General features: G+C 44.8%; 1 protein-coding gene across 1 annotated transcript; it reads left to right on the forward strand.

Moving 5' to 3' along the window:
- The first annotated feature begins 770 nt into the window (after positions 1 to 770).
- arl4c (ADP ribosylation factor like GTPase 4C) lies at positions 771 to 3,007 on the forward strand. Its single transcript, XM_033024577.1, has one exon. The coding sequence runs from the start codon at positions 1,221 to 1,223 to the stop codon at positions 1,797 to 1,799; it is 579 nt and encodes a 192-aa protein (XP_032880468.1). The 5' UTR covers positions 771 to 1,220; the 3' UTR covers positions 1,800 to 3,007.
- Positions 3,008 to 18,233: the final 15,226 nt, after the last annotated feature.

Here is an 18,233-nt window from a genome sequence, read left to right on the forward strand (position 1 = left end):
CTCAATTAGAAGGACTGTTGGAGTCCATGGGTGGAAGGGAGGGATGGAGAGGGACAGGATGTAGAGGGACATCTTTTTTCCTTCTAGAAAATATGGAAAGTCAGAGCCATTGCTGAACGCGAAGTCCGGACCTGTTTGAGGTTATCTCCATGCCTAATGATTGGGGGTGAAGGGAAACCTTGCCTCGCCGATACTCAGAGAACTGCCCGCGTGTTCACTGCCTTGACACGGCTGTTTTGGACAATGAGTTGACCTTGGCTCAGAGCGCTTGTTCAGGAGACCATGGCAGCAAATCACCGGCTCAGTCAACAGCGCCTTTATATTAACAAACTGCTTCTGATGGGGGGCGAGTGGAGGACGGAGGAGGGGGGGTGGAAGAGATAGGGGGGGGGGGGGTGGAAGAGGTGGGGGTGGGGGGGTAACCCCGAATATTCCCTGAATTAGAGTAAGTCTTAAGAAGGGTCCTGACCCAAAACGTTCCATTCCTTCCTCAGATGCTGCCTGACCCACTGACTCCCTCCAGCAGGGTTTATTTTGCTCAAGATGCCAGCATCTGTAGATTCTTGTATCTTCGTTTCCAGAATTTCTGGATATATGCCCACCTTGTTGAAGCCCTGAAGCAGTGACTGGCCCGGGTGGTGTTGTCAGCGCAAAGGTGGGGGTTTAATTCACACCATAACCCAACGCATATACAACACGCACCAGACTAGATGTGTATTCCATGATAGCGAATGCTTCGCGTTTTTGCAGGCAAGCTGTGTTTCCGACTGGAGCGGACAGTGGGATGGCGGGGAAGTGGTGAAATGGATGTGTGTTGAGTACAAGCTTGCTGCTGCCGGCCGCCGGGAGTGTGGCGACCAGGAACAGCGTGCGGACGGCTGTATTTAAATAGCGGGGTGGCGTTTATTTGCAGCCAGCCTCTCGCCAGCCCTGGTGTGTAGGCGGAAGTTGCACAGCCACCCGAGGGTGTTCCTGCTCTTCGCTGTCATTCCCCGTCTGCCTGTGAGCCGGGGGTTCACTCCGTGCCGGAGCTCCACACGCTACAAATCTGTGTGGGCTCAGGGAGCAGGAGGAGCTCGCTTCCAACACCCTCCAGCCGCGGGGACCATCCAGACCGAGATCCGGATGAGCCGGGCTCACGGACGGCCGCACTGACTGTGAAGCCGGGCTGCCCTCTCTCGGCGATTACTCCCGGACCCTCGCCGCGGACACTCGAGAAGATGGGCAACAGTTTCTCCAACGTCTCGGCTTTCCAGTCGCTACACATCGTCATGCTGGGGCTGGACTCGGCGGGGAAGACCACCGTCTTGTACCGGCTGAAATTCAACGAGTTCGTCAACACCGTTCCCACCATCGGCTTCAACACGGAGAGGATCCGCTTGGGCAACGGCTCGGCCAAGGGCATCAGCTGCCACTTCTGGGACGTGGGCGGCCAGGAGAAGCTGCGGCCCCTCTGGAAGTCCTACAGCCGCTGCACCGACGGCATCATCTACGTGGTGGACTCGGTGGACGTGGAGAGGCTGGAGGAGGCTAGGAGCGAGCTGCACAAGATCACCAGGATCTCGGAGAACCAAGGCACTCCGCTGCTGGTGATCGCCAACAAGCAGGACCTGCCCAAGTCGCTGCCGGTGTCCGAACTAGAGAAGCAACTGGCGCTGCACGAACTCAGCCCGTCCACCACCTGGTATGTCCAGCCGGCCTGCGCTATCATCGGCGAGGGGCTGCACGAAGGCATGGACAAGTTGTGCGAGATGATCGTAAAGAAGAGGAAAGCCCTGCGGCAGAAGAAGAAGCGGTGATTGCTGAACGGACAGAGGACTCGGCATTCGGCTCACTCTGAATGCACACATACAAGCACACACACATTTATCCAAGCCAACTCGATAAGTCACCCACCAACTGATTGCACTGGCAGAATCATTGGCAGCGAGACCCGAGTGAACAGTGCCGAGTACCCCGGGGACCGGCTGCAAGCAGCGAGGGGGAGAGGTGGGTGGATGAGACTTCTCCTTCAACCTTCTGCTTTGCTCAACCGGGTGGACACGGGGCGAGGAACTTTCTACGCGAGGGGCGCAGGACGTTCGCGGTCTCCATCCACTCGGGTCTTCTGCTTGGGAATGGGCTGGCGACCCTCCACCGCCCCGCGGCTAACCTCTCCCTGCTCCGCCCGGCAAGTGTTGGAAGGAACGGCTCCAAGCTGTTTTTAGGGAGATGGTGTGGAGAAGCTCAAGGTCCGACGAATGAAGGCAAGGAAAAAGAGGATGTTATTGAACGGAGCTGGTGCAGAAAGTAAAATTGTAACCCCAGTCCTGACCCGAGGCTTCGCGTTGCTGCCTTTTTGATTGTACCCTCTTAAGTTTAATACTTTCTAGCCGAATATTATAAGCTGAAATAGGTAAGGCTGGCCCTCACCTTTATGTAGTTTAGGTACTGTATTTATCTGCATGTCTTTGACCGTCAGGATGAATGATTATCTTGGGATAATAAAGAACAACCTTGTGATAAAAAAAAGGACCATGTGGTGCTTTTTGTCCTTCGCAGAGGTCAGCTCTTGTCTTGTTATTTTTAAATTCGCCGGCTTGTCCTAATTTCATGCTCTCGCTCCAGATTCTTCCTCTGTTATGTACCACATTACCTCACTGGAGCAGCGCCAGAATACCCCCCCCCCCCCCCCCCCCCCCACCCCCCTCCTCAGATTAGTGCAAATTAACTATGTATAATGACAATAGAAATTACATGTTGTTAGTGCATTGTATTTATTGTGTTTTTTTAAATGTAATGTTCCATGGAATGAGTAAATTACGTACATTAGCTTGTGCGCACATTCCTACATACTCCACACGGGCGTTTAAATAACGTTGAATTTTGTGCACAGACGCTCAGAACATGGTCCAATGATTTTATTAAATATTAGATCTGCAAAATAATTGCTATCACCATACATAGATATGGTGCTCTATTTTTTTTAAATAAATAACTATGACAAGATTCGCATATATTTGATGAGCCCATTTGCAATAAGTCATTTATTTTTGCGTTTCCCGGACGCATTCAATGTGCCAACTCAAATATTTCTGGTGCATGCAGTGAATATGCGTGAAGAAAGGCGGTGAATGAAGATTCATTAGCCAACTGTCCTTTTGATGAAGATAGGAAGGATAATGTGGGCTCGAATTCTTGGATCCACAGGTGGAAGATTTTGCCCTGGAGCAAGCATCACATTGCTCAAGGGCTGGAAGGTAAATGAGCAAGTAATCACCTGGGACAGAGGCAGAGAAGTCGTCACCGATTGTGATTTGTGCACTTTTGATGGATCTCCTGAGAATAAAATCACTTGAAATAGGGTAAATCACATTCGATTCATTTTAAGGGTTTTTAAAATAAATTGTCCACGGACCTGTGCTGAGGTCAGGTCGGAACAACGCCACAGGAGTGGAATTTGTACATTTGATGTTCATGAGGTTGTGAAGACACAGAGGTACTTACAGCCATTCCACTGATCCGGGGTCTGTGCTCCCCTGGAGGTTATCTTGAGGAATACACAACTAATTGCTGGTAAATCTGACTGAATGCAGATGAAATATTTGTGCTCACATTCCAATTATTTTTGAATAACGGCCCCAATATCTTGGAGAAAATATCCATTTTCTTATGTCTATTCCTATCGTAATAAAAATACATTTTTCCTAACTAGCTACACCAGAGATAAAATCCATGCATATATCTATTCCTGCACTTTATTGCACTTTTTACCCAATATCACTAATTTAGATATTGCACTTTAAGTGGACTAATCCCGCAGTGAGATTATGAATCAAACCAGTTTAACCCTTTTAATTAAATAATAGACTGTGAACAGGTAAAATATGTGTACATAAAATCCAAACAACAATTATGAACCTATAGGATCTACCATATGCATCTGTGCCATCATGCTCCCCACAATAAACCCTCCAATCCCATCATTCTTCATTTTCACTATATTTAAAATATCTTCTCAAGAAACAAAAAAAACATTTCTACTATTTGGAAATGTATGATTGCTGTCACATCTAATTTGAAATATATTTTGAGTGACTGTGGCTTTATTAATATGTAATGAAGTTTCCCAATGAAGCATTTTATGAAGGCACTGACCCTTTTAAATAATGGAAATCATTATGATCTACTTACCATCTAACACAAAGACACGTTAATGCATGTATTTGTACAATATTCTCAATATTCTGTATGCATGCAGATGTACTTGCATCTGTATGAATCAGCTTTTGCATGCATGTGTTTTAGTTGCATGTATTTGTGTTTGCACGTCTTTATCCAGTCTGTGTTTGCATGTGAAGGGATGTGTGCATATTTATGTGCATGTGTGTGATCATACAAACTGCCTGTATTCTCCACAAACAATAAATCATAGTTTGTAGCTTACTTTTTAATCCCTTGATAACAATTCACTATTCCAAGCCAATACTTAATTAGTTTGATTTAATTCACCTTTACCTACAAATTCGATTCTTAGATCACTACACTCGGGAGACGCAGATCATAAAGTTAATTGCCTGGCATTTGCAGATTGTATTGGTCTTGGGTGAATCAATAATGCTTTTGTAACAGTGGTGTAGGAATACGAGCAAATGACAATTGTTTGTGGTGTTGGTTGATTTTGCAAAAGATTCAAAGATTTTTCGCGAGATGTCAGATAAAAACATCAATTTTAGCCCAAGGATGCAGCGATGTTACTGTCTTTGAATTTTCAGTATTAATGCCGATGTCAAGAATAAATAAAAGCAACTACACACTCTGATCACCTCTGCACTCACAGATCTTTAAAATTCAGATCTCTCTTGCCTTTGTGATCTTATCTGTGCATGTATCTTTCCATAGATTGCACACATGCTGGTGTATGTGATTCTTCCCTGAAACCTTTTATCTTTATTTGCACAAGCTATTGGCAGGAGATTGGCCTGACGTGATAGTATTTTGTTTTTGCTTGCAGTTTGACTGGGGTCAGACATTGTCCCGAAGGCAAGACATATCATGTTTTCTCATTCTTCTTCTCTAACTCGATTTTTGACTTTTCACATTTGAATGGCTATCTCCCTGTCATGGTCTGATAGCTCACACAGAACCCAGCTATATTTCCCACAGTCTGTTCAGAGGATTATTTCTCCAAAGCAAAATTTACAAAACCAGTCAAATAAAAACTTATGTGGTTAGAAATTAAGGCCCATTCAAATGGATCAGAAAATCTGTTTGAAAAAGAATTGCATCTTTAACCCTTGTTCGGGATAATTGAACAATGTATGTGACTTTGCTCAATTATAATTTTCAGACTGCTAATCAGTAGCTCCAAATTAGCACAACTTCTTTCAACCACATAACTGCAATTAGTGTTGTATGTTTAAATTCTCTTCTCTAAACCAGCTGCTTGGGTATTGCTTTAAAATAAAAACCCTTATGAGTCAGGGCTTGTTGGAAAATTATTGCACTTGTTTGCCAGTCTGCTTTTTTCTGCAGAAACGCCACCAGATTTGTGAATCCTGTGTAAATGCAAAGTCCGGAACTTGTTTACTGTTTTGCTGGGGAATTCCTACCCAATTTGACTGGAGAAGTCTCCTGGAGTTTGTTTTTTTAATTACTTCTAAGTGACTTTAATTTTTGATTTGAAACTATTCAGTAATGTTTCTGTAATATTTGGGACATTTGGAAAGAGTCAACGTTTTTGAGGAGTTTTGGGGATGGTTAAGACAGTGGCTCCGTTGTCAATGGTTTTTCCAGCTGGCTTGGCCCCTCATATATGACATCACATTGTATTTGTGCCTTGCCATTTCGGATCAGAATGCCTGGTGGATCTGCAAAAGGGAAGCATCTACTTAACATTTTGGTCAACAGTAAGCACGGGTGTCTCACTGCTGCCAATAATTACTTGACCAATTTGACCTTTTCCAGCATTAAGGTAAGATCCATCACATCTGAACTTCAACTGATCCTATGAAACTGTGCATTTCCCACCAACGAACCCCTGAGTGGTGACCAAGGTTAACAGTAGATAATCCATCATATTTGGGGTTGAAATCAGTTGGCTACATCAAGGCAATGACATGGTGGAGGTTGCGCATCTTGTATTCTGATGAATATAAATTGAATGGGTTTACATTAACATAACACATACCAAAAACATTTGCGGTCAATTAATAAACATGGCAACTAATTTGATCATTGTATAGTCGCACAAAAACAGTGATAGATCAGATGTAGATCATTTGGCTGTGGACTGTATGTTTGTCAGGAGGCCAAAGGCAACTCCCATTTTATTCATATACAGACTGTTTTATGTTGGCAAGCATGGTTCTTGTTTTTACAATCTCCATCTCCGGCAATTTCTCCTCAGTAAAGTATTAAACCATCAGCTTGGGCATGCGATCAAGTTTTTAAATGCAGATTTGAAAAATAACGTAATCTTCTGGTTCAGAGGACGAAGTGTCACCACTGACCTGGTCCAGAGGATGCAATTGCACACTAATTGAAAGAGACCCTTCGTTAGAATGTAGAAACAAGGAACTGCAGATGCAGGTTTAAAAAAAGACACAAAGCGTTGGAGTAACTCAGCGGGTTCAATGGAAAACATGGATAGATGGTTTTTCGGGTCGAGATTGGAGGAGGGAGGTGAAAAGCTAGAAGAGAAGAGGGGCAGAACAAAGTGTGGCAGGTAATAGGTGAACACAGGAGAGGTGAGGTGGGAGGGGGTGATAGGCAGATGATTGTGCATAGGGGAGAGTTTAAAAAAGATGTGAGACCAAAGGATTGACGAGTTGCAAAATAAATTGTGAAGCCAGAGGAAGGAATGTAGGTGGGGGTGGGGGGGTGGAGAGGGGAGAAATAGATGCAAATCCAGAGGGGTGCAGATTAGGGGGGACGGGGAAGAAGAAAGGGGAGAAAGGAGTGTGTGGGGGGGTGTTAGAGGTTGCCTAAAAATTGGTGCATTCAATGTTCATACCGTTGGGCTGTAAGCTAACCAAGTGGAATATGAGATGCTGCATTTACAGTTGACATCGCATCTTTAGAACATGGCTGTTTCTCTCACATGCTACATTTACCAACATTTTTTCCAGTAATGTCTGGATTTATCTTTGATTTGCAACATCTGCATTTTTCATCTAGATAATGAAACTGAACACAAATCCTACATCACAAATTAAATAACCACTGGACACCTGGTGATTATTAAATTATTCCATTTAGAATAACCGTTCTTTATTATATTGTGAGCAAAATTTGGACTTAGAGTCATACAGTCTTAAAGTCTGGAAACAGGCCCTTCGATTCAACCTGCCCACAACAGTCAACATGTCCTATCCACACTAGTCCCACATATTCCTCTAAACCTGTCCTGTCTATGGATCTGTAAATGTTTCTTAAACATTCTGATAATACCTGCCTCAACCAACTCCACCGGCAGCTGGTTCATACACCCACAAGCCTTTGTGTGAAAATGTTATCCCTCAGGTTCCTATTAAATCTTCCCCTCCTCACCTTAAACCTATGTCCTCTGATTCTCGATTCCCCTACTCTAGGTTGGCTTCAGGTATTTGACATACGTGTATATAAATTCTTCGCATTAGTATTGTGAGCCTGTATTTATTGCACTGAACTGCCATTACAATGAAGATGCAAAATGCAACACAAGTGCTTTGCTTGTGAATTAATTGATCTTCAAGTAGAAGGCAATTCAAAGAGATAAACCAGTCCCATGTCTCTGGAAAGGATTTACGCTGAAGTGATCATGTCATCGTTTAATGAAATAAAATAAAATATGGTGGATACGTTGAATTAAAGCAAACAACATTAGGAATTTAATAGTTATGTTCTGTCTGGAGAGAAGAAGAGATTAGAATTTCAGGCTGATAATGTTTTAGATAAATAAATTAGTGCGTAGAGTGGAAGCGGGTGACAAAGTTGACAAAATTGATGGATTCTGTATTGGTGCAGGAGGCAGCACTATTGTAATTGTCAATTTAGCAGAAAACAAGATGGGGTGAGGTGCCAGAGTGGGCTTGGAACAAAGACTGCCACATGGCCAACGAAGAGGCAAGCATAGCCACGGACCATGCAAGTGATCACAGCTACACCATAATCTGTAGGAAGAAGGAGAATTCAAAAGTGAAATTGATAAAGGTAATAACAACTCTAGCAGGTGGAAGAGAGTGTTAAAAGGGAAATTAGTTCAATCTATATTTTAGAAAGGAACAGAGCTGGGTATTTGCTTCCTTTTTTACAAGGAATTTGCCTTGGTGCACCGCCCGCAAGTGACAACATGACATACAGTGAGTGTTAGGAATGACACATAAAACATTAAACATTAATAATAAAATATTATCAATTAAACGTGTGAATTAAATAAAATACCAGAGCAAAAGGGGGCTACAGATGTTTGGTTATTGAGTAGAGCTACTACTCGTGGAAAAAAAGCTGTTTTTATTTCTGGCTGTGGCAGCGTTGACAGTCCGGAGTCGCCTTCCAGAAGGAAGTGATTCAAAGAGTCTGTGGCCATGGTGAGAGGGGTCAGAGATGATCTTACCCGCTCGCTTCCTGGCTCTTGCAGTGTACAGTTCATCAATGAAGGGAAGGTTGCAGCCAATAACCTTCTCAGCTGATTGGACGATTCGCTGCAGCCTCCGGATGTTTCCTGTTCCACTCTCAAATCAACTGGAAAGTGTTGCAAACTATTGTTAATGATGTCTTGATGGCTAACTTCGAAATATTAGAAGTATCTAGCAAAATCAATCTGGTGTGTGAAAGGCAAGTCATATTTGATCAAGTCATTGGAGGTAACTCGTGGTGGAATAAGGTAGATGTACAATATCTGGATTTCCAGAAGATGCCCCCTCAATAGGTTATTGCGGAAAATAAAACCACAGTTTAGGAGGCAATATATTGGCATGGACAGTGATTGGATTTCTCATAGGGAAGAAAGGCTAAGCACACATGGGTATGATCCCAGGAATGGTTGGGTTAACATATGATGAGCGTTTTAAGGCATTGGGCCTGTACTCGCTGGCGTTTAGAAGGATGAAGGGGACTCTCATTGAAACTTAACAAATAGTGAGAGGCTTGGATAGAAGAATAGAATAGGAATAGGAATAGTAACTTTATTGTCACATGTGACTAGGCACAATGCGATTCTTTGCTTGCATACATAACGTATATAAATAGCAGCCACCTAATGCGCTGACAAAGCTACAAAGCACACCAGCTCCTCCTCCCCCCCCCAAAAGTTTCCCCATGCTGGGTCCCCATTGTCCTTTGTGCCCCCCCCCCCGCCCCCCCGTCCATTGTTCTCTCCCCACCTCCCTCACGGCGGCCCCCCCACGCTGGGTCCTCCATTGTTCTACCCCTCCCCCCTCACAGTGGTCCTCCACGCTCTCATCGACCGTGGATCGACCTGCGAGGCATCGCCGCCGCCGCGAGGCTTCACCGCTGCAGCCGCCGAGGCTTCACCGCTGTCAATGCCCCACTTGACGCCTCTGTGGTGCCAACCCGGGCCACAACCGCGGGCTCCATTTGTTGCTTGGCCCGACCCGAGCTTCTACGCGGCGATCCGAGAGGCATCGAGACCGCGGGCCAGTCCACAGCCACAGCCTGTTGGGAAGCCTTCTGGCCATGCGGCCCGTCAGGAAGGAATATGGAGTGGATGTTTCCACTAGTGGGAGAGTAAAAAACCTGAGGCCATAACCTCAGAATAAAAGGATGTACCTTTAGAAGGGAGATGAGGAGGAATTTATTTCGTCAGGGGTGATGAATCTATGGAATTCATTGCCACAGATGGCTGTGGAGGCCATCAATGGATACATTTAAGATGAAGATTGCTAGATTCTTGATTAGTAAGGGTGTCAGGGGTTATGGGGAAAAGGCAGGAGAATGGGGTTGAGAGGAAAATATAGATCAACCATGATTGAATGGTGGAGTAGACTTGATGGGTTGAATGGCCTAATTCTGCTCCTAGAACTTATGAATGTATGCATTAATGTTTGGCAAGATTTAATGGGCGGTGTACCACAGGAGTCAGGCATGAGCCAACTTCTTCCAAATTGTGTCAACAACTTGGTTGTTAATCATTCTGACTACACACTTGTAGGGAGAAGAGTAAGCTGTGAAGAGATCATAAGGAGGCTACACAGGGATATGGATAGGTTGAGTGAGTGGGCAACAATCTGGCAAACAGAGTGTCATATGGGAAATGTGAATTTGATTGGAAATGTCAGCCATATTATTTAAATAATGAGATTGCAGTGCTCTGATCTGTAGAGGGATTTGGGGGTCCTGATGCAGGATTCACAATTGGTGATTATGCAGGTATAGCAGGTAATTATAGAACATGACGGAATGCTTTCATTATTTCTGGTGTAAATGAATACAAAAGTAGGGAGGAGTTGTAACATCCCAAAAGTAAGGAGTTGGTGAGACCACATTTGGGATGTTCGGTATAGTGTTGGCTTCTCATTTAAGAAAGGATGTTAGTGTACTGGAAGCAGTTCAGAGAAGATTTACTAAACTAAATTTTAGTTTTAGAGATACAGCGTGGAAACAGGCAGACAAAAGTGCTGGAGAAACTCAGCGGGTGAGACAGCACCTATGGAGTGAAGGAAATAGCCAACTGACTGAAGCAGGCCTTTTAGCTGACCCAGTCCAAGCCGGCCATCGATCACACGTTCAAACTAGTTCAATGTTATCCCACTTTCTTATTCACTTCCTACACACTCGGGGCAATTTACAGAGGCCAATTAACCTACAAGCCCGCACATCTTTGGCATGTGGGAGGTAACGTGGCTTTAATGGCCGCGGGACAATTCGCCATCGCCCGCCGGGGGCTTTGACTTTGACTCTGATATCGGGGGGGGGGGGGAGAGTGCAGTGGAGAGATAAGTTTTTTTGGCCTTCCATCACAGCAATGTGATGGATGTTTATGTAAATTATGTTGTGTCTTGGGTCTATTTGTTTGTAATGTATGGCTGCAGAAACGACATTTCGTTTGGACCTCAAGGGGTCCAAATGACAATAAATTGAATTGTATTGTATTGTATTGTATTGTAAGTGTGGGAAACCTTCAGAGTCACAGGGAGAACATGCAAACTCCACACAGACATCACCCGAGGCCAGGACCGAAGGATCACAGCACCCTGGTGCTGCGAGGCAACATCTCTACCAGCTGTGCCATTTTGCTACCCCTTCTAAGACATGTAAAGAATGGGTTGCTTTGTAGGGAAAGGTTAGACAGTCTAGGTTTGCATCTATCAGTTTAGAAGATTGAGAGGGGACTTGATTGAAACTTGTAAAGATCCTGAGGTATCTTGACAGTGTAGCTACGGATAGGATGTTTTCTCTTGTAGAACGAGGAGTATATGAAAAAACGAAAGGTTACTCATTTAAGCCAACGAGGAAGTGATATTTTACTTTGTGAGGGAAGTGAGTTTTTGGAACTCATTTTGTAAAAAGAAGAAAAGTCTTTGAATATTTGTAAGACAAACATAGATTGTTTATCACCCTTAAGGTGAAAGGTGACAGTAGGTAGAGGGGAATATGGAATCAGACCAGCCACAATGTAATGGAATTGAGCAGGCTGGTTGGTCTGTGGCTTCTTCTTATTCGATTTGTATATTTGTGACATGGGTGTGAATTATACAAAACTTTACTTTGGATCAGCGCGTGTGATCAAATAACGTCGAATACAGATTATGCTCATTGTGTGGTCAGCGGTTGCACAGACAAACCCATGTGGGCTTCGATTAAAAAAAAAGGCTTTACAGCCAAGCAAGACATTCTCCTGAGTTCCCCAAATGTGTCTCCATGTCTGGTGCTGTTTACAGCAACACAATGCTGTGTTATCTGATATGTATTACCATGTTACCAGGAATGATTAATGGTCCCTGGTTTCGTACAATGGGAAACATCCATTTCTTTGTCACGAAACAGGATTGATCAATACAACGAGATGAGCATCAGTGCAATGTTAAGACAGCCCATTAGATTTCATTCTCTTTCTTTTAGTCTGATGTGGGGTCAAGGAAAGAGCGTTCACGTCACGGTCCTGTTTCCACCACCATGCACAAGAAGCACAAGACGCAATTGTATGCAGATGCCGAGAAGTGTGTTCAGGTGTGTCTGAACAATTTCTAATCTGTGATGTGGACTTGATAAGAAGAAGTTCTGATGTCATTTGTCCCAATGTGGAATGGTTTGATTGATTTGATTTCAGAGCCATTCCCAACCCTCTGGGCATTAATTGTCAATTGGATCAGCCCATACCAGTGAATAGCAAATGCAATTATTTATTTCACCAGTTAGGAACCTGTTTGATTTTCTAACATTTGCCGTTAGTAATTGTGACGAATGTTGTCTTGCCCCATAGCAACATTTTCCTCCAGGTGAGATTCTATTTGGAGGATTTTCTTTTGCAGTTGCCTGCGTTTCGGGTGGGCGGCGCGACTCACGTCGCAGCGGCCTCTGCAGTCCGTCTGTCGTATTTTTTATTTTTTGTCTTGTTTGAATGTAGTTTTTAATTTTTTTAAACTGGGTATGTGTGTGGGGGGCGGGGGGTGGGGAACGGAGAACCCGACCTTTTCTCTGTCGGGTCTCCGTTGTCGTTGGGGCCGAGCACCGTGGAGCGGCCTCCAACCGGAACGACCTGGGGCTCCAGTCGCGGAGCTGCGGACCTACTTACCATCGTGGAGCTGGCCGAGTCCGGAGCGGGAGGAGCTGTGGTGGCGCGCGGCTGCGACCCGACCCTGGAGATTCGGAGGCTTACCGCAGGTCTGGTGGACAGTAACACCGGGAGCCCGCGGGTCCCTGCTGGGAGACCGCTTTTCGGGGCTTCCGCAACGGCGACTTCTCCCGCCCGAGTTGTGGGGTTGAATAGCACCTGGAGCAGGGCCTTACATCGCCCGGCGCGGCTTTGAATGGCCGTGGGATTGTTAGCGCACGCCGGGAGCTCCAACACCAAGACCCGGAGCGCAGCCTTGCATCACCCGGGACACTTACCATCGCCCGCCGGGGCTTTGACTCTGACACCGGGAGGAGAATGAGGAGTGCAGGGGAGAGATAAGACTTTGCCTCCATCACACAGAGATTCACTGTGATGGATGTTTGTGTAAATTGTGTTGAGTCTTGGTTCTTTTTCTTGTGTGTATGACTGCAGAAACCAAATTTCGTTTGAACCTCAATGAGGTTCAAATGACACAAATAAATTGTATTGTATTGTTTTTTGTGTATAGGTAGAGAAGGGATTTATTTGGCTCCTTTTCCAAACACGAAAGCATCCTCACACGTCCGATAGTCAAACAGTTCTTCTTTTGTGTTACTGTATACTCTGGGGGAATCATCTCCACAGAGACCTTTCAGGTCCCAGACGACAATGTCCCAGCTACACTAATCCCATTTGCCTGCGCTTGGTATATATCCCTCCAAACCTCTCCTAACCATGTACCTGTCTAACTGTTTCTTAAATGATGGGATAGTCCCAGCCTCAACTACCTCCTCTGGCAGCTTGTTTTATTCACCCACCACCCTTTGTGTGAAGAAATAATCTTCAGATTCTCCTTCACCTGGAACCTATTCTCCTAATTTGGGCAAAATACTCTGTGCATCTACCCTATCTATTCCTCTCATTATTCTGTATACCTCTATAAAATCTCCCCTCATCCTCCTGCACTCCATGGAATAGAGACTCAGCCTACTCAACCTCTCCCGATAGCTCACACCCTCTAGACCTGGCAACATCTTCGTAAATCTTTTCTGAACCATTTCAACATTGACAATATCTTTCCTATAACATGGTGCCCAGAACGGAACACAATATTCTAAATGCAATCTCACGAACGTCTTATACAACTGCAACATGACCTCCCAACTTCTATACTCAATACTCTGACTGATGAAGGCCAAAGTGCCAAAAGCCTTTTTGACCACCTTATCTACCTGCGACTTGACCTTCAAGGAACCATGCACCTATACTCCTAGATCCCTACAACACTACCCAGAGGCCCACCATTTACTGTGTAGGTCCTGCCCTTGTGTGACATCTCAAAATGCAACAACTAACACTTTACTGTATTAAATTCCATCAACCATTCCTCCTCCCACCTGGTCAATCGATCCAGATCCTACTGCAATCTATCACAAGCTTCTTCACTATCTTCCAAACCACTAACTTTTGTATCATCAGCAAACTTGCTAATCTTGCCCTGTATGTTCTCATTCAAATCATTGATGTAGATGACAAACAGTAACGGGCCCAGCATTGAACCGAGGCACACCACAAGTCACAGGCCTCCAGTCCGAGAAGCAACCTTCCGCCATCACCCTCTGCTCCCTTCCATGGAGCCAATTTGCTATCCATTCAGCTCCCTCTCCTTGGATCCCATGCGATCTAACCTTCTAGAGCAGCATGCGGATCCTTGGTGAATGCGTTACTGAAGTCCATGTACTCAGCATCTCCAGCTCTGCCCTCATCAACATTTTTGGTCATATCTTCAAAAAAATCAATCAGATTTGTGACACACGAACTCCCACGTATAAAACCATGCTGACTATCCCTAATCAGCCTTGCCCATTCAAATGCTTGTATAACCTATCCCTCAGAATACTCTCCAGTAACTTACCAACTACAGATGTTAAGCTCACCGGCCTATAGTTCCCAGCATTTTCCCTGCAGCCCTTCTTGAGAAGAGGCACAACATACAATACAATACAATACAATACAATACAATACAATACAATATCCTTTATTGTCATTCAAACAATAGTTTGAATGAAATTGCGTACCTTGCAGTCATGACAAAAAAAGCAACAAAACACACAATGAACACAGTTTAACACAAACATCCATCACAGTGAGTCTCCAGACACCTCCTCACTGTGATGGAAGGCAAAAAGTCTTATCTCTTCATTGCTTGTTCTTCCACTGTGTCGAGGCGATTGAGGCTCTCGATGTTGAGGCCCCTGCCGGGTGATGGTAAGTCCCGCGGCCGATTCCAAGCTCCGCGAACGGGCCGATTCAAACTCCGCGACCCGGGGTGGACGAAGCTGCCACCCTCCAGTCCAGAGGACGAAGCTGTTGTTGCAGGAGCTCCCGAGAATCGATCACCAAACTGGGACCTGCAAGCTCCCGAAGTTACCGTCCACTGGGCCTGTGGCCGAAGCCTCCGAAGCTCCTAAGTCGGGTTGCAGCCGCAGCGCTACCACAGCCTCCGAAGTCAGCCAGGTCCGCGATGGTGAGTCCACAGGCTCTGCCACCGGAGCCTCAAGGTCGATTCCAGTTGGAGGCCGCCAGCTCCAAGATTGTACGACATTCCGAAATCAGGTTTGCACTCTTCTGGAAATAAAGGTATTGCACTTTACTGCAAGAGATTTTATTAGGGATGTGATCCAGTTAGTGAAAGGAATTATTACACTCAAGGTAGACACAAAGTGCTGGAGTAACTCAATGGGTCAAGCAGTGTCCCTGGAGAAAAAGGATAGGTGGCATTTTGGGACAGAAGGTGTTTCCTTTGGATGTGTACAGGATGCATATCAGGGGCGTGAGTGCTTTCACTGCATCATATCACTCGGGGGTTTGTTCGACCAGAGACACAGTGATGTCGAACACAAAGTGCTGCAGTAACAGAGCAGGTCAGGCAGCATCTCTAGAGGATAGGGATAGGTGATGTTTTGGGTCAGATTCCTTCTTCAGACTGATGTGGTGATGTAGATCAAGAGCGATATAATTCACCAGTAGAGAAACTGTGTAATTCAAGATTTCTGAAGAGAAATCCTGGAACGTCTGTGTTGGTTCTCAGAGCAATCATAAGTCAAATAAAGTCAAGGGTTTTTAATTGTCATATATACCAGGGACAGAACAATAAAATTCATACTTTGCACATAAATTAATGCAACACATTCCTTCTCTCCAGAGATGCTGTCTGTCCCGCCGAGTTACACTAGCTTTTTGTGTCTATCAATGGTGGTATCACAGGTGAATTGAAAGATGGCATTGGAGCTGTGTCTGGCTATTCCGTCAAGGGTATAGAGAGAATAGAGCAGAGGACTGACCGCACAACCATGAGATGCACCTGTGCTGATGGTCAGCGGGGAGGAAGTGTTTTTTGTCAATTTGTACTAATAGAGCCTGCTATTGAGGAAGTCAAGGATAGGAATGAGCAGAGATCCAGTTCCCTGAGTTTGATGATAGGTTTAGGGGGCGATATATTTATGTTGAATGCTATGCTGTAGTCTCTAAACAGCAGCCTGATGCATGTGTTCTTGTTGTCCAAGTAGTCCAATGGAGCGTGGAGAGCCTTGAGGTCTTTAATCTGTTGTGGCAAGAGACAATTGTCCAAGTCCTTACTAAGGCAGAAGATGATTCGTATCAAAACCAGCCTCTCAAAGCACTTCATTACCACGGACATCAGTGTACAGGTCAGTAGTCATTGAGCAATGTCACCTTACTCTACTTCGGCAATGGTACTATGGATGTCCTTTTAAAGCAGATGACAACCTCAGACCATAGTAGTGAGAGGTTGGAGATATCCATGAAAACTCCAACCAGCTGGTCAACGCAGGTTTTAAGAGTGCAGTCAGGTATGACATCAGCGCCCAGTGCATTCTGAGGGCTCACCTTGTGAAATCCCATCAGTTCGTTTCCCCAACTTACCACCTGTTAATGATTAGCCATGATTGAATGACGGAGTAGACTCGATGGGCCGAATGGCCTAATTCTACTACAACTTGGGAACTTGTGAGACACAAGAGACTGCAAATGCTGGAATGTAGAGCAAAAAAACAAACTGCTGGAGGAACTCAGTAGGTCAGGCAGCATATGTGGAAGGAAATGGGCAGGAGGCGTTTTGGGTCAGGACCCTTATTCAGACTCAAAGTCTTCTATCCGACTGCTGACTTTCAGTAGCATGCTGCTACTCAGTGTGCAGGGATCTCTTCAAAAGCTTAACCTACTATTTAAAAGGACAGACTTGAGGTGTGGCTTTAACCTTTCATCAAGTATTCTCTCTGCAAGAAAAACTGGACTAACAAGTATCTCATTCGTCATTTTCGTGCTGAATATCAATGTGCATTCCAGTTAAATTCTGGAATGTTCCACTGTGCTTTGATACGTGTGTAGTGAACATGTTGAAACACCAATATTTGAATAGTATTAGGAAACACTTTTCATTGATTTACATTATAGTCACAGACATACGTAATGGAGTTGAACGTCAGAACCCGAGTTCAACATACGTGTATTACTACGTTGAGTGGTTGGCCAATCTTCCAGTGATTAATTTGTACCATTTAGATTCAGGAAGCCTGGAATAATGCCATGTTTGGCATTGTGCCTTGAACAGCTCTTTAGATGAGCTTCCCTCTTAACTCCAGCTCCTAGTGGGAAGCACAGTGGTGCAGGGAGTAGAGCAACTGCCTCACAGCACCAGGCACCTGAGTTTGATTCCGACTGCTCGTACTGTCTCGTTCTCCCTGTGCCCACATGGGTTACCTTTGGGTGTTCCAGTCTCCTCCCACATCCCAAAGACGCGCAGGTTGGTATGTTAGTTGACCATAATAAATTGCTCTTAGTGTTAGATGAGGGTAGAATCTGGGGAGTGTTTTAGTTTTAGCGATATAGCGTGGAAACAGGCCCTTCGGCCCACCGAGTCCACGTCAACCAGCGATCCCCGCACATTAACACTATCCTACACACACTAGGTACGATTTACAATTATACCAAGTCAATTTGCTTACTAACCTATGATATAATATGATATAACTTTATTTATCCCAGGAGGGAAATTAATTTGCCAACAGTTATAAAAAACACAAAATACATGAAACATGAAATTAAAGTGATGAGTGGAAAGGCTTTGGGGATGTGCAAAGATTGAGGAGGTGGGAGAAAACCGAGGGTTCTGGTGAAACCCATGCAGGTCACGGGGAGAATGTATAAACTCCATGCAGACTGCACTCGTAGTTTGAGACATAACGAACATCTGAGGAAGTGGAGGCATTGGTATGTTTCCATGATCATAACTTTAATGTGGTTGAACCAGGCCAATCCTCATGATGAGCAGGAAACAATAATTCTCTACCTCTCCAGCAAGGAGGATGCAAAAGTAATCATTCTATGAACGCGCAAGAAGGGTTTCACGGTGACGTTGGATGGAGAGAGCGCATTGAGCAATGCAAAATGTTTTGACTGGTGAGTTATGAAAGAC

This window comes from Amblyraja radiata, chromosome 7 (assembly GCF_010909765.2).
Source record: "Amblyraja radiata isolate CabotCenter1 chromosome 7, sAmbRad1.1.pri, whole genome shotgun sequence".
NCBI lineage: Eukaryota > Metazoa > Chordata > Chondrichthyes > Rajiformes > Rajidae > Amblyraja > Amblyraja radiata.